The sequence below is a fragment of the Danio rerio genome, chromosome 1 (assembly GCF_052040795.2).
Source record: "Danio rerio strain M-AB ecotype USA chromosome 1, GRCz13ab, whole genome shotgun sequence".
In the NCBI taxonomy this organism is placed as follows: domain Eukaryota; kingdom Metazoa; phylum Chordata; class Actinopteri; order Cypriniformes; family Danionidae; genus Danio; species Danio rerio.
In genome coordinates, this window is record NC_141021.1 from 54,448,572 (window position 1) to 54,476,306 (window position 27,735).

At 35.3% G+C, this 27,735-nt stretch overlaps 1 protein-coding gene and 1 long non-coding RNA gene across 52 annotated transcripts in view; one reads left to right on the forward strand and one right to left on the reverse strand.

Annotated features, from left to right (window-relative positions):
- Positions 1 to 27,735, forward strand: part of nfixa (nuclear factor I/Xa) — a 253,724-nt gene that overhangs the window by 103,345 nt on the left and 122,644 nt on the right. For 39 of the 50 annotated variants that reach the window (XR_015475493.1, XR_015475500.1, XR_015475495.1 and 36 more), the window contains one exon: positions 6,574 to 7,105. Coding sequence is in view for 26 of the 50 variants with exons in the window: in NM_001366171.1 (NP_001353100.1) it covers positions 6,574 to 7,105 (532 nt within the window). In the remaining 24 variants the exon portion in view is untranslated. Of the gene's footprint in view, positions 1 to 5,248; positions 6,046 to 6,573; positions 7,106 to 27,735 lie in introns of those variants that run through there. The other 11 variants (XR_015475484.1, XR_015475483.1, XR_015475498.1 and 8 more) reach the window with 2 other exon arrangements.
- On the reverse strand, positions 7,522 to 12,302 carry LOC147837524 (uncharacterized). Of its 2 annotated transcripts, none has more exons than XR_015477029.1 (3): positions 11,118 to 12,302; positions 10,647 to 11,052; positions 7,522 to 9,572 (listed from the first exon to the last, which is right to left on the reverse strand). It is a non-coding gene; the product is annotated as an uncharacterized LOC147837524 (long non-coding RNA). The 2 variants fall into 2 exon arrangements; XR_015477030.1 differs by lacking the exon at positions 7,522 to 9,572 and adding an exon at positions 10,073 to 10,276.

Sequence of the window (27,735 nt, forward strand, 5' to 3'; positions counted from 1 at the left end):
TTCTTCTTATGCTAAAACGCTTTATGTGTAGCATGTGTCACTTATAATAGATACAAATTGTAACTTGATACAACAGACCACCCTAACTGTCTCCCATGGTCTAATAATATAGCCTATATAAATAACTATATAGCTAGCCTATATGCTGTAGTATATTATATAACGTTAGCATTTGTTAAAATGTTTTTATTGATTGTTCGTATGATAGAAAAAAATCCACATTAACAGTTCCATCAATAGAGACTCTTAAATATTGCTGTTTTAACATGAAATAGTCTAATAATAGGCTATCAAGATATTATACGAATTTTAAAAATATAACAGTGTGAAAAGACAGAAAATATTATTTTTGTGTCAGCTAAAAGACGGATTATGTCTATTATTGGTTTTTAAATCGATTTTGGCTGTTTAAATAAAATCATTTAATATTAATGTAATTAATTCTTATTGAATTGTGTTTGTAGGCTAAATAAAACGAAGCAAATTTTATATTTAACATATAGATTCTTCTCATAATATACAACAAGAAGGTTTATATTTAATTCAAATTATTTTCTTAACGGATTAGCCTATTTAAATTCACAATTGTCGACCTAAATTAAAAATAGACTGGCTGCCAATTGTCGGAAACTTATTTGCTTATACTCTTTGTCTATTAGTTCCTTTTTATTCGTTAAGGGTAGAAAAAAATAATTGGCTATAGATATAGCTGTAGTCTAAAATCTGTAGGCTAGGCTATGGTAATTATCTGTTGTGTTAATACAAATTATATATGTATGATAGGTGCTCTTAATATTGTTGTGAAAGTGTGTTCATCAAAGTTTTATTAGTATGTCTTGGCTATTTTTTTTCTGTCTGTTCTCGCGGCTCTTAGGCTCCAGCCGCGCGGGTGTCTTCTCTCCATCCGCAGCCTTTTTTTCTGTCTCGCGCCAATGTGAAGCTCGAGCTCCCGCCAACGCAATTTAAAAACAAGCAAAAACAAAAAACCCTTAACGGCTTACAGGTCCTTCGTCGAAGGACTTACAAAAGATGCTAAATGAAAGAGAAAAATACTAAAACCCATTAATCTCAAAAGAATAGATGGACTTAGCCAAAGATAAGCGACTGTATTTTGTTTATATATATAAATCCCCTTTTACAAAGAATAATTTTGTCGTTATTATGATTGAATGTCGTCCAGAATTTCTTTGTGTTATTTTTGTAAATAATATAGTACATTTGGAGGCGTAATTAAGCCTGTTTACTTATGTTAGTCTGTGAATTGGGCCAAACTTCACCAAGTTTATTGTCTTGGCATTGGCTACACTAAATAAGTCGACTGAAGCCTTTTAAAAACTGGTAAATAATATTTTAGGTAATGGCAGACATTTGACAAGCACTCTCTTATACACACACACACACACACACACACACACACGTATTAAGCACCCTAATCATCAGTCACTTAAATATATATAGTATATTTTAAAATTAGAAATATTGTATAGCACTTAATTTTGATGGCTTTAAGTGAACTACATGTGTGGTGTAATGTCAAATAACAGGCAATTTTAGCACATGTTCTTGAAACAGTATGCAAGTGTGTGTGCTGTTGAGATTTTTTTTTTCACAGTCTCAGCCTTTTTTTCTCTTTCTCTGGAAGAAGTAGGCCTTGCTATACAGACAATAACACACAAGCAGTACGCAGCAGAGTGAGACAGCCTTTCGTATAAATCTCGCTTTTTTGTCTGTCTCTTTTGCAAACTTTTTTTTTTGGATCTTCCTTTAGCGCTCCTTCTTTTTTTTTTTTCTTGCGTAAAACAAAAGTAGCTGTTTGGAGAGGAGAATGTCCCAAAGATAAGATAAGGCTGTGGTATAAGAGTTTGAATAAGGCCATACGGCAGAGAACTGTTCCAACAAGCTTATGGGGGAACCTGTTTTATATGGCGTGCATACTAATTTTCTCTCATAATAACAACAACACAAAGTTCAGCTCGTCATAACCTTTGCTTCATCCAAAGTAATGTCAGATTTGCAGCAATCGTTCAACCTATAATTCCGGCAGGCACAATGAACTTGTTACTGACACCTTTACCCCGCAGGTCATCTAATATAGACACTTTTGAACTCTTTGTTTGGAGACATGGAAATCATTTCATGGAAATAAACATGTCAGACACTAAATCCATGCAGTCAGTCAAATCAAATCAGATACGTTCTGTAACAACATGCAAGTTCCGGTTTTGCCTGCGAAATGTATGCAAAACCAAATACCACGACATCTTGTTCTTAACGCCGTCAACTCGTATGAATTGTGCAGAACTTTCCTTTAATTTGGAGTGGAATTATGCAAAGTGAATTGCAAGCCAGTGGAACGTTCACAAACAGAATGGCACACCGACCTGACGCTCGGCTTTGTTTGTTAGGAAACGCTGCGTTTACATAGCAGGCGCCTATTGGCAAATGCAAAGCAAGCTGCAGTGAGTTGGTTTGAGAATAAGGCTTCGCCTGGTGGTCTCACGAAGGCCTGATGGTCGCCCTAAGGTGTCGCGTAGCCCTGAGAGAGTGGCATATGTTGCCTAAACTCATTTTAGGGATTAAGCCAGATTAAATCACTTGATATGATTCTGCTCGAGCTAGAATTTTTTTTTTTCCTTCCTCCCCTGGCTCTATCCATGGATCATAACGGATCATTGCAAGCAGGGATAGACTGACCTTTGAATTCCGTTAATATGTTGTATATAGTTTCAGGATTTAAATTATTGAATGTTTCATGTGCTATGGCTCAGAGCCAGTTGGAAAGAGTTTGAGGGCGGTTGATGGAACCGTGGCCAGTGCTCTATTGTCATTACGTCTGGTGTTCGTTGATCATATACATGCGCCTTGCAAACTTAAACATTTGGTTTTCATTGATGTATTGAATATTGTCATTGCAAATCCAGCTGATTTAAATGTGTGAATGGGAATTTAACTGGCTAACGTATGAATACGGGGTTGTGGAAAGAAGATTGTCACAAATTATTCTATTATCTTAAAGCTGTGTGTTTAATATTTCAAAAAATAAAAGTACACTGTAAAAATATCTGCAAATTAACAGTTTTTCTGTATTTTGTGATTCATGTTTTATCTTATTATTATTAATGCTTTTGAATTGCATTATGAGATCTTGGTTTTTCTTTTTGACAACTTTTATCCTTAAAAAGTTTTTAAAAGTGACTTTTCTGAACATTTTTAATGGTTTAAAGCAGGGGTGCCCAAACCTTTTCTTATGAAAGGCCAAAAAACAAACTTGATTGAGGCTAGTGGGTAAGCTAGGTAAACACAGTTGCAATGTGCAATATCCTAATTTATTTAATAATATTTAAAAATGACTAGAAATTATTGCTTTATATTAACTAATACAGCATACAATATATTTTAGCATGAACTTATTACAGTAAAACCAAAAACAATCAAATTTAAAACAGCATTGCACTAGTTTTTGCCTTGATTTGCTCATCGAGGTCTTCTGCATAGTCCTCTCTCTGTTGTGTGACATTATTTACTGTTCATTTAAAAAAATATGATCTATTAAAAACATTTTATTGAAACATTTAATTTTAGTTTGTTTTTTTGTAGCTCAGCAATAAAACAAACAAACAAAAAAACGTTACATCAAATTAGAAATGACAATCTCTTTTAAAGGCATTCGCCGCAACACTCTCCATCATTCTCAATCTCTTCTTAGATGGGATGGCGGGCCAAATCAAAGGTTACAATGAGCCAACTTTGGCCTGCTTGCCCTGCTTTGGGCATCTCTGGTTTAAAGTGATTTATTGTCTAGGTTGGTTATCGTTTTTTTACAGACTTATTTCTCTATATATTATTTCTTTTACATTATATTATTTCAAAATGTCAGTAAAAGTCACTTTGTTAAACTGTAGAGTTGAATTTTCAGTATGAAAAGTTGATAGAGATCAACACTCCAAAATGCCATACACAACCGTAAATAAACTGAAAATACAAAATACAGAATCTGTTAATTAACAGATATTTTTTACAGTGTATAGTCTTTTGTCCAAGTGTTGAATACTTGATACTGAATGACAAATATATTACTTTATTAATAAGATTAAATAAAAACACTTCAAAATAAAGGTTTAAATCAGCGATTTTATTAAAATGTCCTTCACACAAAGAACAAATATTTCCTTTTAGGAACTGTTCAATGAAAGGTTCAATGAAAACCAAAAATGCTTCTTCTATAGCGTCACTACAAAAACCCTCTTAATCTTTATTTTTAATATTTAAGTTAAAAATTCTAGAATTTCAACTCTTTCATTGACTATTTTCTCTCATAGTTTTAAACCTTTATTAGTTTCTTCTGTTCAACGCAAAAGAAGTTAAGTAATGTTGGTTGCTGCCACTTTTTAACTTCCAAAAAAACAATAAAAAATGAAGAATAGCCACCAGAATTGCTTTAAATATCTTTTTTGTGTGTTCAGCAGACGATTAATAAAGTGAACGATGACAGGATTTTCGTTTTCATAACTGTTGTTATGAAACAATTCTCGAACAATTATTGAACAATTCTCTGGTCTTACTGTTTTGTTTGAGACATTAAAAGGTTAAAAGTAAGATTTCTTTCACCTTTTCATTTGAAATACTACTTCTGTTGTCAGGAAAACGTAACAAACCTCTCTTTGTTGTGTGAAAAACGTTGTCACGTCCTCAGATTAAGTTTAAAGAGGGAATGTTGTCCCGTCTCTCTCCTTTTACTCTTTGTTTGTCTGGCGAATCTAAAGGCAGCTGCTGGTCTGTAGCGTCTGCTGAGAGTTCTGGCCCGCGCGTTCACACGCCGCTCAATGGAGGGAGGGGACGGGACGGGGCAAACGGGGACACTGCTGTGCGCCCGCTCGCTCGCTGGAGGTGATGGCAAGTGTATTGGTGAAAATGACAAAAGTGCGTGTCTGCGTCTGAGTGCAATTCTTGAGGACAAGAGGGGGAAAATGGAGGTAAATTGGGGTGGGAATGAAATACGGGCAGCGCCGCTGATTGGCACATGTAAAATTAATGTGCTCTGGACTTTGCAGTTGCACAAGATAGGAACTTGTTAATTTGGCAAAGTAAGAAGCCAACCCACTGACCGAACCCTACACTATCTCCCTCCCCCCGTCTCTTTCACCCTCCCTCCATCCCTGCCTCCCTCCCATTCAGCCCTTCAAGCGTGCGTATTGGCTGAGCGATCGGGCACCCGGTGCCAAATAGGTGGGCTCAGCTTCGCGCTGGCACACTCTGAGGCAATGGATAGGAAAAGAGCATGGAGAGGAAGAGAGAGATAGAGTTGGAGAGGAAAAAGGGGAAAAAAAGAAGCTTCTATCGGGTTTGCCAGCGGTCGTACGCGCTCTTCCAACATTGATTTGGTTCTCTGTTTTTTTTTTTTTTGCGCTCTCTATTCGCTCCTCTCTACCCCCCTCTCTCTTTCTCTCTGTCTATCTCCCGTTCTCTGTCTATCTCTCGCTCTCTGTGAGTCGAATGCAGAGCACGCATATCTGAACCAACTCCACTTACTGCTTTGCCAAACATTTTTTCCTCTTTGTTGCGGCATTTGTGTATTTATTTGTGTATGTTTTTCTCTAACTGTGAGTACTTTTATTTTAATCGCGAATGATTTCAGTTCGCTTTTCTTGTTTGAATTTTAAATTCTAATAATTTTTTTTTTTTGGATTTGGTTTTTGGTGCTTGGCAAAATCCCCATTTTTTTTTTTTTTTTTTTGGCAAAGTTTCTTTTTGTTCTCTCTCTCTCTCGTTTTCTTTTTTATGTATTAAATATTTCTCTCTAGCATTTCTTGTTTTTCTATATCCAAAGCAATATCACAATTTGGCTTCTCCAAGATATTCTCAAAATCAAACTGGACTTTTTTTATCACAAATTTTTGAACTTTTTGTCACAACAACGAAAACCTTCAGCGACTTTGTTTACTATCAATCGTGGCATGTAGTGTCAAACTGAGCACGGAGAAGACATTTTACTGGTTTTTCCTCTCTTGTATCGGCCGGCAGGGTTTATGATGAAAGTGCAGAATGGTAACTACCGCCAGTTTTCTTTGCTGTTTCGCTGCATGTCTTGTGTGTTTTTGTCTGTGCGCTGCTTCTGTGTTTGTGTGGCCGTGTATAGTTTGGATCAGGACGTGCGGTGGTGCGGTTTGGCACAAGCGACAGCGAGCAGCTGTTACAGACTCTTTTCATCTGTCCCTTAAAAACATCATTGTCTTGCTCTGAACGGAGAGACAGATCTTAAAATAAAGCATCAAACTAAAAAAATTAAATAAAATAAAGTTAGAAATGTCATTTATTTTTGTTATTTTTGTCTGTAATTAAATACTCTTCCATTTAATTCCACCTAATGATTGCTGCATTTATATGCTCATGCATTTAATGGATGTTGTGTGTCTATGTCTGTGTGTGTGTGTGTGTGTGTGATCCTCACACGTTCCTCATACTGTTCCCTTTACGCTGTCAGTCGGTCGGCTCATGCTCCGTGAATCTAACATCTTCTCTCCTTCTCTCCTCTCCTCTCCTCTTCTCCCCGTCTCTCCCTCTCCGTCCCTCCAGGATGAATTCCACCCCTTCATCGAGGCTCTCCTCCCGCACGTGCGGGCGTTCTCCTACACCTGGTTCAACCTGCAGGCCCGTAAGCGCAAGTACTTTAAGAAGCACGAGAAGCGCATGTCCAAGGATGAGGAGCGCGCCGTCAAAGACGAACTCCTGGGCGAGAAGCCCGAGATCAAGCAGAAGTGGGCGTCGAGGCTGCTGGCCAAACTGCGCAAGGACATCCGGCCGGAGTTTCGCGAAGACTTCGTGCTCACCATCACGGGGAAGAAGGCACCGTGCTGCGTGCTCTCCAACCCGGATCAGAAGGGTAAGATCCGGCGCATCGACTGCCTGCGGCAGGCCGACAAAGTCTGGCGCCTGGACCTGGTGATGGTGATCCTGTTCAAGGGAAGCCCGCTGGAGAGCACAGACGGAGAGAGGCTGGTCAAGTCCCCGCAGTGCTCCAACCACAGCCTGTGCGTGCAGCCGCATCACATCGGAGTGTCTGTCAAGGAGCTGGACCTGTACCTGGCCTACTTCGTCCACATGCCAGGTCAGTGGGTTACACTCTCTTTCTTCCCTCCTACTGCTACTGATATGTTGATTTAAGAGCGGCCAGAATCTAGAGTAAGGCGACACCGCCGTAATCGCCGTCACATCCAGCACACTTACTGTATAAACACTTGCTTCCAGTGTGTGTGAGAGTGTGTGTGTGTGTGTGTGTTCTACTGCCAGAGCTGAAATCAACCTGAAAACAGGCTTTATATTAAAATAAGGGGAATTTATTTCTGTTTATTATTATTGGTTTATTATTTATTATGTCTTTTAGTTTTGCTTCTAGTTAGGAAGAAATGCTGTTGAGCTGCTGTCAGATCTCATGTTGACTTTTTGGAAATGTTTTTACATTCAATCAAGATCATTTTAACATTGTGAATTAGATTCTTTTCTTGTAAAAGGTAAACATTTGACATGGCTTTAGATATCATGCATGTATTTTGTTATCTGGTTATGCTCTTCTGTTTGGAAGAAATCCCCTCAAACTGTATTGAATTTTCAGGCTGAATTTGGGTGGGACGAATAATTAAAATCATTTCAACATTATTAATTGGCAGCAACAAAGAAAGTCATTTAAAAAATCCTGCAAATTGGTGTATCTCATTTATAAGCCATCTGCTTCTTAATTGGAAGAAATCCTATCAAACTGCATTGAAATCTTAGCATAATTATTATAATTATTATTATTTTCTATTTTTAAAAACGTGTACTAATAAGGTTTTTAAATGTATTAATTAAACATAATAATGTCTGGTGTGAAAATGTAAATCTTTTATGTTATGTTTGCAAGGCTTTTTGCACTATACTGTTCTTAATCTGCACAACTCTGGTTTACTTTGCACTCATTTGCTATATGCCCTTAATGTCATTGTATGTCATTGTATTGTTTACAATTTTATTACCTATGTATATTTTTTTAGATCACATTTTATGTACAATGTATATACTGTAAATTTTCTTTTTCTTAAAACTCTACTATTTTTTCAAAATAATTTTTTATATTAATGTTAAGCACCTTGGGTCTGAGAGAAACGCAATTTCGATTCTCTATATGTCTTGTACATGTGGCTGAATTGATAATAATGCTGACTTTGACTTAAAAAAAATTATTAAAAAGTCACGAAAATTAACTGGGAATCCTACTGATATAACTCCCGATGCAGAATTAATCCAAATTACATCTGCATATTTCACAAATATTATCAAAGCCGCTTAGTCTGCATTTTGCAAGACATAATAAAGTCAAGCAGTTAAAATGTGCTATACACACTAGTATTTATTTGTGAGTTCGCTATACTGTATGTATGCAGTAGAACAGTGCGCGTGTGTATATTTATTCTGAGGGTGGTTTAAATGAGTACTGTGTTTTTACTGGGCTTTTCAATTCTTCATTGCCATTCTACATTCATATTGGCAGGGCTGTTGGACTGTATCATATTGAGATGTGTGTGTTTGTGGATAAGTTACCCTCCCTGTCTCGTACACTCCACTGCCAAACACTGATTCTGACACGGCTAGCACTCTCTCTGACGCACACAAGATCTGACCGGCCAAACACTCTCACAATCACCAGTCATAAAGCGCTTTCTTTTCACTAATTCAATTTAACTTCACAGCACAGTAACCAAATCACTACTTTCTGGACAAACACATCAAACTAAAACCAAATATTAGCTGCCAAAGCATTTCCTGCATGTCTTTCGGTCAGCGTTCGCTCTGGTTCAGTCTGTGCCCAGTGGGGTTGGCCAGCGCGCTGCCCGTTCAGAATGTTTGCTGTGCTCTTATCTTATCAGGCTAATTCCAGTGTGCACTGCTGCTTTTATCAGACTCCAAATAGCCCCGGCGGAGACTGGCACCCTGCAGGGCAGCCGCACACAAACCCGGGGCCCGTGGCATCCGGTGCCAGAGCTCAGGGGGCCTTTCTGAACCCTAGACGCCACACTCATAATATGATTTCTGCCGCTTGCTCAAACTACTTATTTAAAATGAGCTGATGCTACACAATTCTTTAGATTTAATTTAATTCAATTTAATTGTTCAAACTCAAATTTGACGTAACTTAATGAATTTATTTTGGGACAAGATGAATGCATTGCATGCACTGCATTTTTTATAGTGCATGCACTGATCACTGATCTTTTAAGGTAGATTTAAGTGTTGTTCTTTATTTGTTCATTCATATATACACCCTAAAATAGCTGGGTTATATATCAAACCCAACATTGGGTTTAAAATAACTGGGCACTTGCCGAAAATGCTGTTTGTTCAAAATACTTAATTCAAATAAGCAGAAACAACACAATTCTTTTGGGACAACTTAATTGTTTTATGTTCAACCGACTCAAATTTGTTGTTAACTCAATTGATTAATGTTTTTATGATTTAAGCATTCCAAACTAAATGAAAAGGGCTTTTGTTTGGTAATGATTCTGCATGCCAAAACCTATCTACACCCCCAATAAATGCTGGATTGTTTTTAACCCAAGTTGGGTTCGTCCATATTTGACCCAACATTGGTTAAAACCAACTCAGCTCTCAAAAAAATGCTGTTTGTTCAAACTACTTAAGTAAAATAAGCAGAAACAACACAAATATTATTTTTTTGGGGGACAACTTAATTGTTTTGTGTTCAGTCAACTCAAATTTGTTTACTTAATCGATTTATATTAGGTCAACATGAATAAATTGTGTAGAAGCCTGCATTTTTACAGTATATACTCTGATCTGGACACATTTTTATTGTTGTTGTTTTTTAAAAGTTGATTTAACAGTTTTTATTGCTTATATTGTGCATTCCAAATTAAATGAAATGGCCTTTTTATTAGGTATTTATTCTGCATCCCAAAACATATCTACACCCTCAAAAAATGCTTGGTGATTTTTCAACCTAAAGTTAAGTTTGTCCATATTTTACCCAACATTGGGTTAAAACAACTCGGCACTCAAAAAATGCTGTTTGTTCAAAATACTTAATTAAAATAAGCAGAAACAACACAATTCTTAAGATTTTTTCAGGACAACTTAATTGTTTTATGTTCAACCAACTCAAATTTGTTGTTAACTCAATTGATTAATGTTTTTATGATTTAAGCATTCCAAACTAAATGAAAAGGGCTTTTGTTTGGTAATGATTCTGCACGCCAAAACGAATCTACACCCCCAAAATATGCTGGATTGTTTTTAACCCAACGTTGGGTTCGTCCATATTTGACCCAAAATTGGTTAAAAACAACTCAGCTCTCAAAAAAATGCTGTTTGTTCAAACTACTTAATTAAAATGAGCAGAAACAACACAAATATTTTTTTTTTTGGGACAACTTAATTGTTTATGTTCAACCAACTGAAATTTGGTAAATTATTTAAGGACAACATGAATACAATGTGTAGTACCCTGCATTTTTTTCTGATCTGGACACATTTTTATTGTTATTTATTATTTTTTTCAAAGTTGATTTAATTGTTTTTATGATTTAAATTGTGCATTACAAACTAACTGAAACTGCTTTTTTATTAGGCATTTATTCTACATCCCAAAAAACGCTTGAAGATTTTTCAACCCAATGTTGAGTTTGTCCATATTTTACCCAACATTTGATTAAAACAACTCGGCATTTAAAAAATGCTGTTTTTTTCAAACTGCTTAATTAATTTAAATGAGCTGAAACAACACAATCCTTGATTTTTTTTTTTGTTTTGTTTTGGGACAATTTGATTGTTTTATTTTCAGTGAACTTAAATTTGTTAGCTTAATTGATTTATGTTGGGACAACATGAATACATTAGACACGTTTTTATTGTTGTTTTTTAAGTTGATTTAATTGTTTTTTTTAAATAATTTAAATTGTGCATTCCAAACTAAATGAAATAGCTTTTCATTAGTTATTTATTCTGCATGCCAAAACAACACTGAACACTGAATTAAAAACAACTCAGCACTCAAAAATGCTGTTTGTTCAAAATACTTAATTAAAATGAGCAGAAGCACAATTTTTGAGGTTTTTTTAGGGGACAATGTTCAACCAACTCAAATTTGCCAAGTTAACTTTTAGATTTATGTTAGTACATAATGTGTATGATTGAAATATGTAGAACCCTGCATTTTTTAAGCTGCAAGTTCTGCCCTGGACACATTTTGATCATTGCCGGTTTAATCATTGATTTAATTGTTCATTATTTAAATTGTGCATTCCAAACTAAATGCAATAGTCTTTTATCAGGAATTTACTCTGCATGCCAAAATACAAACAAAAAATACAAACAAATAAATGTTGGGTTGTTTTTAACTGAATGTTAGTTTGTCCATATTTGGCCCAACCAAGTGTTTAAAAAATACATTGCTGTTTGTTCAAACTACCTATTAAAAATAAGCAGAAACCATCAAGTTCTTGAGTTTTTTTGTGGGGAAAACTCAATTGTTTTTTTGTTTAATCCACTTAAATTTGTAAAGACGAATAAGCTAACTTAATTCCATCACGTTGTCCCAACACAAATCGACCCAGCATTGTTTTACAGCGATCATTTGTTTCGAGTGTACAGTGTGTTTTAAATGCTGCGGCTCAGCTGTTTGTTTTATTGAATTGTTGGCTTTGTGTATATTTTGTCCTTGTGGATGTTTATGCGCAGCACCAAACCTTTGTGTGTCATTAATAAACGTGGCCTTCATTGTCACACTCTTAAATCGAGCACTCATCTTTTGTGTCCGTAAGAAAGCGAGAGAAGAAGAGAAAGGACAGCTACGGGAGTCGCTACAGTAATTGCTCTAGTTGGCACTACTGCAGTGCCTTTGGTGCGGAAAGATGTGTGTATGTGTGTGAGCGCGAGCTCAAGGGAAGTTTTTTTTTATTATTATTTCTGCATCTCTCATTTTTATTATACCTTGCAAACAAAGCAAATCATTCACTTTAGAAACAGCTTTTGTTCAGTACTTTAGCAAACAGGAAACATTCTCAGAACTTTACCATTAACAAAACATTTGTTTAAAGTTATTTGGCTTTAATTATGTTCTCAAAACATTAGTACCAAAACTATTTTTTTCTGAAAGATTTTGGTTGGATGTGTGCCATTTTTCACATTTTTACAAAAATTCTGGGTTCTGAAGATATGTTTTGGCATGAAGAAAAAATACCTAATAAAAGGCTGTTTCATTTCGTTTGGAATGCACAATTTGAGTCATAAAAGCAATTAAATAAAATTTGAAGAAAAAAAAACAATAACATAGAAACGTGCCCAGATCAGAGAATACACTGTAAAAATGCAGGCTTCTACACAATTTATTCATGTTGTCCTAACATAAATTGATAAAGCTAACAAATATGAGTTGACTGAACAAAAAAAAATTAAGTTGTCTCAAAAAACCTCTCAAGAATAGTGTTGTTTCAGCTCATTTTAAATATGTAGTTTGAACAAACCGCAAATATTGTGCACTGTAAAAACAATCCAGGGTTCCACACAATTCATTTATGTTGTCCTAACACAAATTGATTAAGTTAACTAACAATGAAATCTTAAGAATTGTGCTGTTTCAGCTTATCTTAATTAAGTAGTTTAAACAAGTAAAAATGTTTTGAGTATAATTTCAATAAACATAACTATCTAAATAAATATTCAAATTATGTTTGTAAATGGGATGTGTTCTTATGGAATGCTTGCATAATCATGAAAAATGTTTTTAAAATTGAAAATTGGACGTTTTGATTTTTTAAGATAGTGTTGCTCAATATTGTAAAAATCAGTCATTGCAGTCTGTATATACATGCATATATACACAGTTCCACCAGATGGCTTGAATAGCTCTATTTGAAAATAAATCAATAATTAGGATTGATTGGCGTGATTGGCAACACTTTAGAATAATGGTCCATTAGTTAGTGTATTTACTATCATTAACCAAGCATCAATAATCTTGTAAAGCATTTATTAGTCATAGTCCAACGTTCACATATTATTAAAATTCAAAGTTGTGCTTGTTAACATTAGTTCATGCGCTGTGCATTAATGTTATTTAACTTAAATAGCATTTACTAATGTTAACAAACATGAATAAATACTAATAAATGCATCATTAATAGTTTGTTTTGTTCCTGTTAGTAAATACATTAATTAATGGACCATTATTTTAAAGTGTTACCAGGTGATTTTCTGAATCATGCATAAAACATAAACACAATGCGAGCTAAAATAATTACAATAGAGCAACGAAAAAAGTCAAATAACCAATGCTTAATGCTTCTCTGCCAAGTCAAACAATATTCAGGGATAGATTTTGAACAATAAAATGTATAATAACACTTTACAGTCTTTTTTGTATTAGTTCAGTAAAATAATGTCTTATTAAAGTTACAAATTTTGTGTCTGAATGCTTTAAACTCTCTGAAATGCCTTTAAAACATATGCAACTTTTACTCAGTTACACTGAAAACCCTAATATGTTGATTGAACTAAATTAACTGAGTAAACTCGTTGCCTCAATTTATTTGAGTTTCGGAGTCTCCCAAAACTGGCATAGTTAAGTTTATTTAACTTGCCGGTTTTGTAGACTATACTTAAATTGTTTAGTTATTTATGATTTTGAGCTCACTATTTGAAATCTTAAGTTTAAGCATTTTCATGGTACATAAGTTAAATTAACTCATATTTTAAAGTGAGAGGGCCAAAATACTAAATTTTAGGTTATGTTCAGTCAGCTTTACTTAATTGCTTAAGTAAAGACAACCAGGGCCGGAGTGGGACACCTTTTCAGCCCTGGAGTTTCAAGCCTCAGACTGGCCCACCTCAGTTCACGACTGACTATATTAAAATAAGGTCATTTCCAAATCAGTTTCTAATGACACTATCACATCTTTTTTTGAAAAAACAGCTGCTTTAGAACTTCAAATGTTCAACAACCCTATGTCTTAACAATAAAAACGAAAACAATAAGTTACTCTAATGAGGATCGAACCCGGGTCCGCGGTGTTTTAACCTAACAAGCTAACCGCTGGACCACAATAGCTGTGTTCAGAATGGAGACACTACTGAGTTTTACAATCAATAAAATAGATGAAAAGAGAAGAGTAGCGGTAAACTAATGAATAAAAAGGCTGTTGTCAAGTAAATAAATAAATTTTAAAAGTGTGACTGCTGAGAGCAAAAGATTCTGGAGCTACGGACACCGGCCCTCGCGGCCAAAAAACGGACCGGCCCACCGGGAATTCTCCCGGTCCTCCCGATTAGCCAATCCGGGCCTGAAGACAACATTAGGGTTTTCAGTGTATGATTTTACTTTGCAATGTCTCATCGCTGACCAATTATAATCCCAACTCAGCATTGCATATCCTGCGTTATCGATGCTGTAACTTACACTGTCAAAAAAAAAGCTTGATTCCACACAATACACTGTAAAAAGTGATTAGTTACTTAAGGCGAGTAAACAAATTGCCCTAAAAGAAACAAGTTGACGTTACAAAAATAATGTAAGTAAACCCATTGTAACCATTGGAACTGTTAAGTTGACTCAATTGACTTAATCAGACTCTAATAATATGCTGTTGTTCTGTTGGAGTTTTCATTCCAAAATGGCTGCCGCGCCATCTAGTGGCTGTTTCCTAAATTGCACTAGCGTGTCGCCTCTTGGTGATTCTATGCTCTTTGTTGTAATGGCTAGAACCTTTGTCTTGTTATTTCATCAATACTTAGATTGTTATTTAATAAAAAGTCTGCTAAAACATCCAGAATTTGTGCCTGGATCTGAACCTTTAACCTTTAAGCTGTAAGATTTGACTCTCAAATGTTCCATACGTCACTAAATTCTGCCTTATTTCTTGCGCCTCAGGATGAAGTGTGAAATGACAAAACTCGAAGCAGTAATCCAGGTGTTTTGGAGGTAAATGCGTGTTAAACGTGTTTCCATTAACAACAGTGATTATGAGGAAAGTCGTCCTAATGGAGGGGAAGTGGCTTTTTGGGTTAGGAGAGAATATTCGTTTTATATCCCGGGCTGTGCTCCTGCTGCTGCTAATATATCATCATTATTATAAGAGCCTAATTTCAACTCTTCCCTGCTTTAACACTCCGCACAGGAAATTTGATGTTTAACCATTGAAGAGGTGTGAAAAATAAGCTTGCTGCCATTTGAATGCCTTGAACTGCAGCGCTTTGGAAAGAAAAGCAAGCTGTTAGATTTAAGAGAGAAATCTGCCTTGAGTGTTTGAGCGTGGCCGTGCATTTGTTTTTGTGTTTTATTTGCTTAATAAAGGATTAATTATTATTATTCATTTAAAATATATATATAATCACTATATTTAATTTCTTTAAATATATGAGAAAGATTTCCTAATTTGTGCATGCATTTATTTTGTGTTTTATTTGATCTGTATTATTCATAATGTTTAATTATTATTCATAAAAGGCTTTTAAAGTAGTTACTATATTTTATTACTTAGAAAATATAAGACAAATCTGCCTAGACAATCTGTGTATGATTGTGCATTTATTTTTTGTTTTGTTTTAATTGTATTATAATTATTGTATTATAATACAATTAATTATATAAAAATAATAATTATAATTATATTATTGGGGCGACAGGGTGGCTTGGTGGTTAGCACTGTTGCCGTACAGCAAGAAGGTTGCTGGTTTAAGTCCCGGCTGGGTCAGTTGGCATTTCTGTGTGGAGTTTGCATGTTCTCCCCGTGTTGGCGTGGGTTTCCTTCAAGTGCTCCAGTTTCCCCTACACTACAAAGACATGCGCTATAGGTGAACTGAATAAACTAAATTGTCTGTAGTATATGAGTGTGTGTGAACGGTGTGTCGGTGTTTCCTAGTACTGCTGCTGGAATGGCATACGCTGTGTGCTGGATAAGTGGGCGGTTCATTCCGCTGTGGCAACCCTTGATGAATAAAGGGAATTAGCTGAAGCAAATGAATGAATGAATAAATAATAATTATTAATTAGTAAAAGTATAATTGCTCTATTTTATTACTTAAAAATATTTTAAAAATCTGCCTAGACAATCTGTATATGCTTGTGCATTTGTTTTTGTGTTTTATTGTATCTGTATTAAAATGATTATTTTCATAAATTATTATTAATACATTTTATTAATTAAAAATATTTCAAAAACTAGATTATTTGTGCATGCTTTGCATTTATTTTTAAATTGTTATTTTATCATTATTATAATGATTAATTATTATTAATAAAAGGCATTTTAAAAATAATAATTACATTACTATAATATAAATATAATTGTATTACTTTAAAATATTTGTAAAAATCTGCCTAGACACTGTGTGCATGCTTGTGCATTTATTTTTGTGTTTTATTTTATTTGTATTAAAAATATTATTTAAAAAATATATCATTAATTTATTTTATTAATTAAATTATTTCAAAACCTGCCAAGATGATTTGTGCAGCCTTGTGCATTTATTTTTTAAAGATTATTTTATCAGTATTATAATAATGATTTCCCAATGATGGGTTGCAGCTGGAAGGGCATCCACTGTGTAAAACATATGCTGGATAAGTTAGTGGTTTATTCCACAGAGGTGACCCCAAATGAATAAAGGGACTAAGCTGAAAAAAAAATGAATGAATAAATGAATTAAAATAATTTATTAGTTTTAATAAGGAAAATAATTCAATAAAAAGGCATTTTAAAAAATAACTGTAGTATTATGACATAACTATAATTTTATTACTTTAAAAATATTAGTAAAAATCTGCCTTGACACTTTGTGCGTGCTTGTGCATTTATTTTTGTGTTTTATTATATTTGTATTAAAACTTGTAATTAAAAAAATATGATCAGTTATGTTACTTTCAAAATATGAAAAATGTTTGCCTAGACACTTTGTGTATGCTTGTACATTTAATGTTTTTTTGTTTGTATTATAATTATTAATAAAAAAAATTATGATCACTGTAATGGGCGATGCGGTGGCGCAGTAGGTAATGCTGTGGCCTCACAGCAAAAAAGTTGTTGGTTCGAGCCTCGGCTGGTTCACTTGGCGTTTCTTTGTGAAGTTTACATGTTCTCCCTGCGTTCGTGTAGGTTGCAGCTGGAAGGGCATCTGCTGCGTAAAACATGTGCTGGATAAGTTGGCAGGTCATTCTGCTGTGGCCACCCCAGATTAATAAAGGGACTAAGCCAAAAAGAAAATGAATGAATGAATGAATAAATGATCACTATATTTTATTACTTTAAAAACATTTTAAAAACCTGCCTAGACATTTTGTGCATGCTTTTGCATTCATTAAATGATTATTTTATCAGTATTGTAATGATTTAACTATTATTAATAAAATTAATTTTTAAAAATAATAATTACTATATTTTATTACTTTAACACTATTTTAAAAGTCTGCCTAGACAATTTGTGCATGCTTGGGCATTTATTTTGTGTTTTTTTTGTAACTGTATTAAAAGTATTAATTTTGAAAATTATAATTGCTATATTTTATTACTCAATAAATATTTTTAAAGCTATAAAATGCCTAAACAATTTATGCATTCTCGGGCATTTATTTTTACATTATATTTTATCAGAATTATGATTAATTATTATTATGATTAATAAAATAAAATAATACTTACTATATTTTATTGATTAAAAAATATAATAAAAATCTGCCTAGAAAATTTGTGTATGCTCATGCATGTATTTATTTTTATTATAATTATTATTTTTTAAATATATATTTACTATATTTCATTGCTTATAATATTTTAGAAAAATCTGCCTAGTCAAATTGTGCTTGTTCTTGCATTTATTTTTTGTTTATTTTAAATTGTACTGCAATTCTTCCTTTAGGAAAAATATAATTACTATATTTTATTACTTAAAAATATTTTAAAAATCTGCCTGGACAATTTGTGCATGCTTTTATTTTTTAATCAGTATTATAAGAATGAATTATTCTTTATAAATAAAATGTGAATCACTATATTTTATTACTTTAAAAATATGTCTTTTGCTCAGACGCTTTAACGCTTGACCTTTTTTTCTGCAAGGAGAGCGTGCAGCAGCGATTTCTCAGTCTGCATGCGGTGTTGTGGGAGTGTTTTGTTTGGAAATGAAATGTTTGGGATAGCTGTTAAACAGATCATTTCAGCAGTCGTCATTCACTTAGAGCCAGTGTACATAACGCGTCTCTCTTTCTTTCATCACTCGCTCCACTTCCAAGTGTCTTTCTTTGTCTTCCGGGCTCTTTCTGAAAGTCTGATAGACTATTGAATCGGAAGGAAAAGCCTCCTCTTCGTTGGGTCGAAGGTCAGATTGCGCTTTTTAATTCTTTTTTTTTTGTAATCCGACATTTCTAGGCTCTGATTCACCTGAGTTTATTGTTCAGATGTGCCACCGCAGCGCTATTAAGCTCTGCTTTTTTTATTTTAAGTCTTGGTGTTTGATTTATTGGTGTGGATTTGTTCAAGAAAGGCATGATGTAGAACTGTAGATGTTGGTGCTACTTTGGGTTTTCTCAGCTCCCTACTGACCGCAGACATTTATGGGCCTTTTAAAGAGCACAAAGGAAGGATTGTAAAAGTGAAACACGTTAACACAAACAAATCAGCATCAGCTCGACTGAACAAGCACCTGCTTTTAACTCCACAGGAGGGACAGGCTGAGAAAGACAAGTTGGAAAATATATATTAAAGAGAAAAGAAAACGAGGCAAACCTGCATTTTCTCAGTTGCTTGTTTTCTCCTTCAGATTATTTGAATAAGTGTCTGTATTATAAGGCTGAGGTAAATAACACTTCTAGATTTTTTTGCTGTATAAAAATAACATTATAAATATACATATTTGATATTTTTAATACATTTTCAATATATTTTTGTTTTATATACACACAAAAACACACATGTATGTGTATATATATATCTATATCCATCCATCCATCCAATATTCTATCCATCCATCCATCTGTCCATCCGTCCAGTATTCTATCCATCCATCAATCCATCCAACCATCCAGTATTCCATCCATCCATCCATCCATCCATCCATTAATCCATCTAGTATTCTATCCATCAATCCAGTATTCCATCCATCTGTCCATCCATCCATTATTCTATCCATTTGTCCGTCTGTCCTTCCGTCTGTCCGTTCGTCCAGTGTTCTATCCATTCATCTATCCATCCATCCATCCATCCATTAATTCATCCAGTATTTTATCCATCCAGTATTCTATCCATCCATCCATCCATCCAGTATTCTATCCATTCGTCTGTTCTACCGTCTGTCCGTTCATCCAGTATTCTATCCATCCATTCATCCATTAATTTATCCAGTATTCTATCCATCCAGTATTCTATCCATCCATCCATTCATCCATCCATCCATCCATCCATCCATCCATCCATCCAGTATTCTATCTATCCATCCATCTGTCCTTCCATCTGTCCATTCGTCCAGTATTCTATCCATCCATCCATCCATCCATTAATCCATCCAGTATTCCATCCATCCATCCAGTATTCCATCCATCCATCCATCCATCCAGTATTCTATCCATCCATCCAGTATTCCATCCATCCATCCATCCATCCATCCATCCATCCAGTATTCTATCCATCCATCCATCCATCCATCCAGTATTCTATCCATCCATCCAGTATTCCATTCATCCATCCATCCAGTATTCTATCCATCCATCCATCCATCCATCCATACAGTATTCTATCCATCCATCCAGTATTCCATCCATCCATCCATCCATCCATCCATCCATCCATCCATCCAGTATTCTATCTATCCATCCATCCATCCATCCATCCATCCAGTATTCCATCCATCCATCCATCCATCCAGTATTCTATCCAGCCATCCAGTATTCTATCCATCCATCCATCCGTCCGTCCGTCCGTCCATCCATGCTAGATTGAGTTAAGACAATAACGTCACTTATTGTGTGTGTGTGTGTCTATGTGTGTGTGTATGTGTGCAGAATGAGAGAGCGAGAGACAGTAATGTGGCCCACTCACAACGACTCTGGTTACGAGTCAGAGAACACAATGCCGAGCTCAGTAACCGCACAGGCGTACTCATTACACACACTCACACACGCACTCACACACACACACACACGCATGCAACAGCCACCGCAAACTGCTCCATCGCTCCAGTCTATAGGAGTAGAAGTTGTGCATTAGTGCTGTTGGATTGAATTCTCAGGGAGCTCATTAGATAAAACCTCTCCAGAAAGAGGAGAAAGGGATGATGGAGATGGCCGAGGGGCGAGAGCGAGGGAACGGGGGCAGCCTCGTCTGCTGGTTTTTTGGCACCCTGTACGCTGAGCTCTATGTAGAAGGTGCCAGAAGCTCATGGCTGCCAGCCTTTCTCCCTCTGATCCTTTCTTCCTCTCGCTCTCGCTCCGCTTTCAGGCTTTCTATGCGTCGCTCTCGGGGGGCTCAACCCCTGCGTCGCCCCCGCCGTCTCGATGCGTCCTCCTATTTACAGCTCGACACTTACTGCAATTATTTTTTTATACAATTCCATTTTTCTTTCGCATAATTGCTGGGATGTGTGTGAGGGAAGGTGACGCTTGTTTTGTTCATCTTTCTTCTTCTTGACTTTGTCGGACGTGGAGGACTGTTTCTGTTCATTGAGCTCAGGCAAGGGATTTTATTCAGCTCATTAATGAGGATCTGTATTCTGATTACACTTAGTAATTAAATGTTTTGTTTAATCTACTGTATATATTGTCAAATTATGGTTCCGGCAACTATTTTTGAACTTTATTTTATAAGAAACCTCTCAAATTTATTTTCAATTATTTTAATAATTAGTGTTGTTTATGTACATCGTGTCATCGAAATACCTTGTGACCAGTTTAGTACAATAGACCCTTTTCACAAGACTTATTTTTTAAATTTTTAATCCTTGAAAGTTTTTAATATTTTGATTTTTAAAAAACATATGAACATTTATGTGCACTTATGAATGTATTATATAATTTTTGCGTCAAATTACAAAAAACGAATGACCTCAATACGCAAGGTGTTTTTAATTCAGCACCTATGAGGCTGAGAGTGCATTTGACGTGATTCTCTCTCTCTGGCTTCCATCATCAGTCTCAGACGATTTGTTTCATTTTTCTGAAAGTCTTGTTAACACCATGGTGGAGTTTTTCTTTTATTATTTCAGCAAATAGGATTGTAAAAAATTATTTGTTGTACTCTCTGATTCACTGTGCTCTAAGTTTACCCAGTCATGACGCCTTCCACCACTGAGAAACCCAGAAGTGTGTAGAGGGTGACTTGCAGTTCTGTGTGTGAATCAAATACATCAGTTCAATAAATCCAACATACTTTGTCATATATAAAAAAGCACTTTTTAATGATTTAATTGTTTATTTACTTCATTTAAAAATATATAATGTGACAGATTCAGTTCAAAACTGAAGGTGACTTGATGTTCACTGAATGAGGCATAAGTCATTTTCATAATTCATATTTTTCCTTCAGCTTAGTTCCTTATTTATTAGGGGTCGCCACAGCGGAATGAACCACCAACTATTCCACCATGTTTGTTTCAGCCGCAACCCAGTACTGGGAATCACTCATTCACACACTCTCATACACTATGGCCGATTTAGTTTATTCAATTCACCTATAGCGCATGTGTTTTTGGACTGTGGGGGAAACCAGAGCACCCGGAGGAAACTCATGCCAAACACGGGGAGAATACAGGAATGCCAACTAGTCCAGCTGGAACTCGAACCAGCAACGTTCTTGCTGTGAGGCGACAGTGCTAACCACTGAGCCAATGTGCCGCTTTATTTTGACTGATTTACTACAAAATAAATGCTCAAATGTTTACATATATAGTGTACTTTTTGTAAACAAACTACTAAAATAAACATTAGAGCCAATTCAATACAAAACTGAAGTTGAGTTCTGTTTGACTGAATCACCAAATCAAATGACTCTTCAACATTTTGTGCAGTACATTTAAAAAACAACCCTTTCAAATTTTATATATATATATATATATATATATATATATATATATATATATATATATATATATATATATATATATATACAGTTAAAGTCAGAATTATTAGCCCCCTTTGAATTTTTTTCTTTTTCAAATATCTCCCAAATGATGTTTAACAGAGCAAGGATTTTTACAGTATGTCTGATAATATTTTTTTTTTCTTGAAAAAAGTCTTATTTGTTTTATTTTGGCTAGAATAAAAGCAGTTTTTCATGTTTTTAAACACCATTTAAGGTCAAAATTATTAGCCTCTTTATGCTTTTTTTGATAGTCTACACAACAAACCATGGTTGTATAAACCATCGGTTACGATTTATTAAAGCTATTATGTTTAGAAATGTAGTGAAAAAAAATCTCTGTTAAACAGAAATTAGGGGAAAAACAGGGGGGGGGTATAATTCAGGGTATAATTCAATAATTCTGACTTCATCTGTAAATATATGTATAATTGTTTAATAATTAATAATGGTTACATATCTTATTGCCATGGAGTTGAAACAAGTTCATTCCGAAAGTGAAGCTCACTCTTAGTCAGTTCAATTCTCTGAATCATTACAAGTAAATCAACTAGTAATAACCATCATTTGTGAGTTGTTTTGAGACAATAATTAAAGGTGCTTTTAGCAATTTTGTGTTTGTTGTAACATAATAAGCATCTAAAAGCATTTTTTCTGATTCAGTTGATGAATCATATTTTAACAATTCAAAAAGGTTTTGTAGAAATACTCTGATCATAGTCAAACGCTAGATAAAACCAGCACTCTGTTAAAATAATTGGTTTAAAAATACGCCAACATATAACCCAACTATTATTATAGCACCTTCCCAACTATGGGTTATTTTAACCCAATGCATTGGGTTATTTTTTTCCATTCTGGTATTACTATTAAAGTACTACTATTATTTTAGAATTACGGCTGTGTAAATAAATGAATGTCTTTGCTGTGTCCTAAAGGCAAGAATGACAGCCAAATATCCCAAATATGTGTATCATTTTCTCCCCCAAAAAAACTGTAGAGATGAACATGAGAGGTAGAAAAAAGCGTTTTATCGACCATGAAGCATGCGTTTGTATCATCAATAATTAAGAGTGCTGGTAAATCGAATAGAAAAAACACGACACGAGAGGTAATTTGATACAATAATAACAACAATATTATTACGTTAAAGCTTAAATAAACTTTACAACGCAAAAAGAACATTACGTACGCATATTAATGCAGCTGTTCTGTGTATTTCTAAGTATTATTCTGTGTAGTTCTAAGTATTTTACATTTTACCAGTTTAGTGGCTAATTCGTACGAAAATTGTACGATTTTAAAAAGGAGGCGTGGCTACCAACCCCACCCCTAAACCCAACCGTCAAGGGGGATGAGCAAGTCGTACTAAATTGTAAGAATTAAACCGTACAAATTCATTCGAATTAGCCACTAAATCAAAAAGTTACGAATTGCCGTGAGATCGTGTTGGTCAGTTAAATCAGTTGACTGTTAAAATGTAAAATTTTAACCCAACTGGTTGAGTTAAAAAATAAATAACCAAATAAAGGTTAAAAATAACCCAACAAAGCATCAAATATTTAACCCAACTGATTGAGTTATTATTAAATAACCTAATAAGGGTTAAAAATAACCTAACAAAGCACCAAATGTGTTTAACTCAACCATTGGGTTGAAAAAAAACTCAACGTTTTTTAAAGTGCATGTAAATCTCCATGTAAAATAAAGCATGTTTCATATATAAGAGCTCTTCTCTCAGAAGCAGACCCTGAGAGTCAGTTTTTGCTTTTTCAATTGAAAAAAGCAAAGCATTTGGAAGGTAGTCTTTGCATATTGAAAGGAGTATTGTAACTGTATCATAATCTGGAAAATACGCAATGTTTTCACCCCTTTTTCAGGTCTGTTTTATTTGAGGTAGTCCTGTTTTATATGTAATCTGAGCTTTTGTCACCCCCTTTTTCACTTTGTTTCTCCCTGTTAAAATTTAGTTCTTGATAATTTTGTTTGTGTGTACTTTGAAGATGAACTGTGCCTGTATTATTGTGATAATTCAATAACCAGAGTTGTAAAAAAACAAAGCAAAAATCCCATCGCTTTATTTTCTCTAAGAACAATCTGAGCCGTTTCCTAAAAGGTCAGTTTCGATCTTTCTCCAATGGGCTTCGCAACTTTTCCCATACAGTAAATGCAGATGCACAAAACTCCACGGCTTGTCCTCCTCACGGAAAGGCCTTGCCGTCATAAATAAATCCTCAGCGGTGTTACTTACCTCACGCCGAACAGAGAGGAAGGTGTTGTGCTTTTCTGGAGCTCCTAGTAAGGGAAAACGCACGACAGAAACACGGCGAATCAATTCTGGCATGCGTCCGTGTGTAAGGGAATAAGGCCTGGAAAGCAGTTTGGACACAGATCTAGGCCAACTGAGAACGTGGAGAACAAGGGATGAAACCGGAGAGAAAAAACAGCAAGGAGAACAGGGGGATGGGAAAAAAACAACAAGAGAAAGAAAAGCTGTGTTTCATAATAAGAGTGTGAAAAATAGGCCTGTAAATGAGAGTGTGTAAAGCTTCATGGCTCTCAGCTCCAGAAAGGCCCATTCATCAGACGGGAGCATCTTCCCGCTCTTAAAACAATGAAAGGCAAACCCCCCCCCCTCCAGATCCCTCCATCTCTGTCGGAGCAGAGGAGAGTCTGTCATTTGTTTACAGAGATAACAGGATAAACGAGAGAAAGAGAGAGTGTGAAACAGAAAGTGTGTGTGTGTGTGTGTGTGTTTTCAGGAGACAGAGGGCCCCTGTATGCTACCGGATGAAGTGATGGTGGGACGGCGCATGATTAGTATGTTAATAGGCAAATATAAAGTGTTTGTGTGTGTCTGTGTTTGCATTAGATCACTCCAGGCCTTATACATATGCATCAACATACAAAAGTGGTTTTGTTTGTGCGTTCGGGTTTGTGTGTGTGTTTAATTATGAGTCCGCATAGAAGAATCAGTGTGTATTTGCATATGTACATGCTTTGGCATATATTTGAGAGAGAGAGAGAGAGCATATATGGCACCTGTTGGGCTCTGTGGTGATTTCGGTTTTCCGATTTTGGATTTTTTGGCAAAGCTTAAGCTGCTTTTGTATTGTACAAGCTCGGTGAGCAGTGTCATATATAATTAGCTCTATATGTTTTTTATATAGACCATTTTGAGGGATGTAAACCATAACAACGGTCCTAACATATTTCCTGTTCTGCATTTTTAATTTCTAGAGCAGGGGTCACCAACCTTTATGAAACTGAGAGCTACTTCTTTGGGTACCGATTGATTTTGAGGGCTACCAGTTTGATAAACACTTCTCAAATAACAAATTTGCTTAATTTACTTTTAATTATACTTCATGTTTTTGGTAATAATTAATGATATTCATCCATGTGAAGACAATGATCATGGTAATGATTCTCACAATGATTTAACAGGGTAGGAAATACCCTGTATTTAATGTATCAATGTGCAACACTTTATTTTTATATATCTCTGCAAATATTAACTTTTTTTTCCATCAAATTTTTCTTTTATTTTGTATTTTTTGAACACAGAAAAACATGCCGTAGACAATCAGCATGAAACAGAATGTGTAGATATACATATATAAACCAATATACAAGTTGTTAAACAATAGTATTAATAATAGCGTCAGCCATGACAACAATATTGTCAGTAAAAAGGAAAAACTGAAGAATAATGGCACGGACATACTATTGCAAGTAAAAATGACAAATAAAATAAATTAATACATATATGCACACATATACATACACATACACATACATATATGCACGTACACATACAAACAAACACAGATATGCATACATGCACACATACATACACATACCCATATAAATATGCACACATACATACACTTAAATAAAACAAATTTCAAAACCAAAAAGGCAATAAGCCAAATCTGTACTTAGTGTTAAGTAAGGTTAGGAATAAACCAATCGAAAATAAACAATTAAATAGAAAAATGGTGATATACACGTAGAGATAGGTATTTGAGGGTGCTTTCACACCTACACTTTTGTTTCGGAACGTATCTCGTTTGCCCAGTTAGCGCGGTTCGATTGGCATATGTGAACAGGGCAATCGCGCTCTGTTCCGCGCCAAAGTAATCGCTCCGAGATCGCTTGAATGAGGTGGTCTCGGCTCGATTGAAACGAACCCTGGAGCGGTTCGATTGTAGTGAGAAAGCGATCCGATCCGAGCGCGGTTGTATCACTGTGTTTTATGGATATGTAATAGGCATATACGGCTATATGAAGAGAGAATTATGATTGGGGCGGGAAGTTTCGCGAGTCTCCGGATGCCCGCAAACGAGTGATGATCTCCCGGTAATCTCGCGTCTCCCTACAGGTCCTCAAATAGGCATCGTCGCGCACCCTTCTCACCCCTCCCCTCCGCATCTCTCCTCAGACACATCGCGTGCGCACACCCTGTCAATCACCACCAAACCACCACTTCTCACAGCTTAGCGGGACGCATCAAAATAAACCCTGACACTCTGACCAATGTGAGGAGAGTTTACTCGCACGTGACTTGTTTAAGCTCTTTTGGTCCGATTAGAAACTTTGCAGTGTGAAAGCGAACCGCTCCAAGAGCAAAGAGCAACAATGTAACAATTGTAATCTCTGTTTCGGAACAACTGAATCGATTCACAGGTGTGAAAGCACCCTAAAACTGTGTTGAAAAAGGTCTACGACAATGAATGTTATCAGAAGCCCAAACAGGGAACCTTAAATTAACATAAAAAGAGAAAAACAAGAAATAAAAAATAAATAAAGTAAAAAGAATTAAATAATGTAATAATAAAACATAATGATAATGAAAAATAAATGAGGGGAAAAAAATAAATAAATAAAATTAGGGGGGGGGGGGGGTGCCTGGAGCCAGGAGTTCATGCTTTTTGATGTCTCATGGATTCAAGTTAGTAAATCTTAAAGTCTGTGTAAAGTTTGCGCCCAAAGTCTGATGGTGTCCTCTCTTGCACCATGGATGCGAGCAGTGGACATTTCCATATATACAATGTCAATAAAAGTATGAATCCAAAAATGATGATTAAGAGAATGAGGGGGCTTCCATCTTGTCGCAACTATTTTCTTGGCTGCAGTCAAGCCAGCTAAAAACACTCGCTTTTGAGTTTTATTAAGTTGAAAGCCAGAAAAATCATTGAAATACTTACATTTTTAAATGATTACTTCTATATTAGATGAAGCTTACTGGTAAGTGGTGCTATGGTGAGCTATTTTTAGAACAGGCCTGCGGGCAACACATGTGATCCTCGCGGGCTACCTGGTGCCCGCGGGCACCATGTTGGTGACCCCTGTTCTAGAGCTTCTGAGAATCCAAAAAGGTCCATGTATTGATAAATAATGCTGTGAGAGCTGTTTAAACGTGAAGATGTGATTGAATCGGCTCTTGTAACAGCACTCTGAAAAATAACTCAAGAGGTCTGTACCACTACATAGTTTAATACATTGTTGTAACTTAAAAGTTCAAAATTGCTGATTAGATTGAAACTTTTAAGTTGCCAGAATAATTTTATTAAGTTTTCAAAACATACATTTTAAAAACTGCGGCTAATTTAAAGGTAAATGT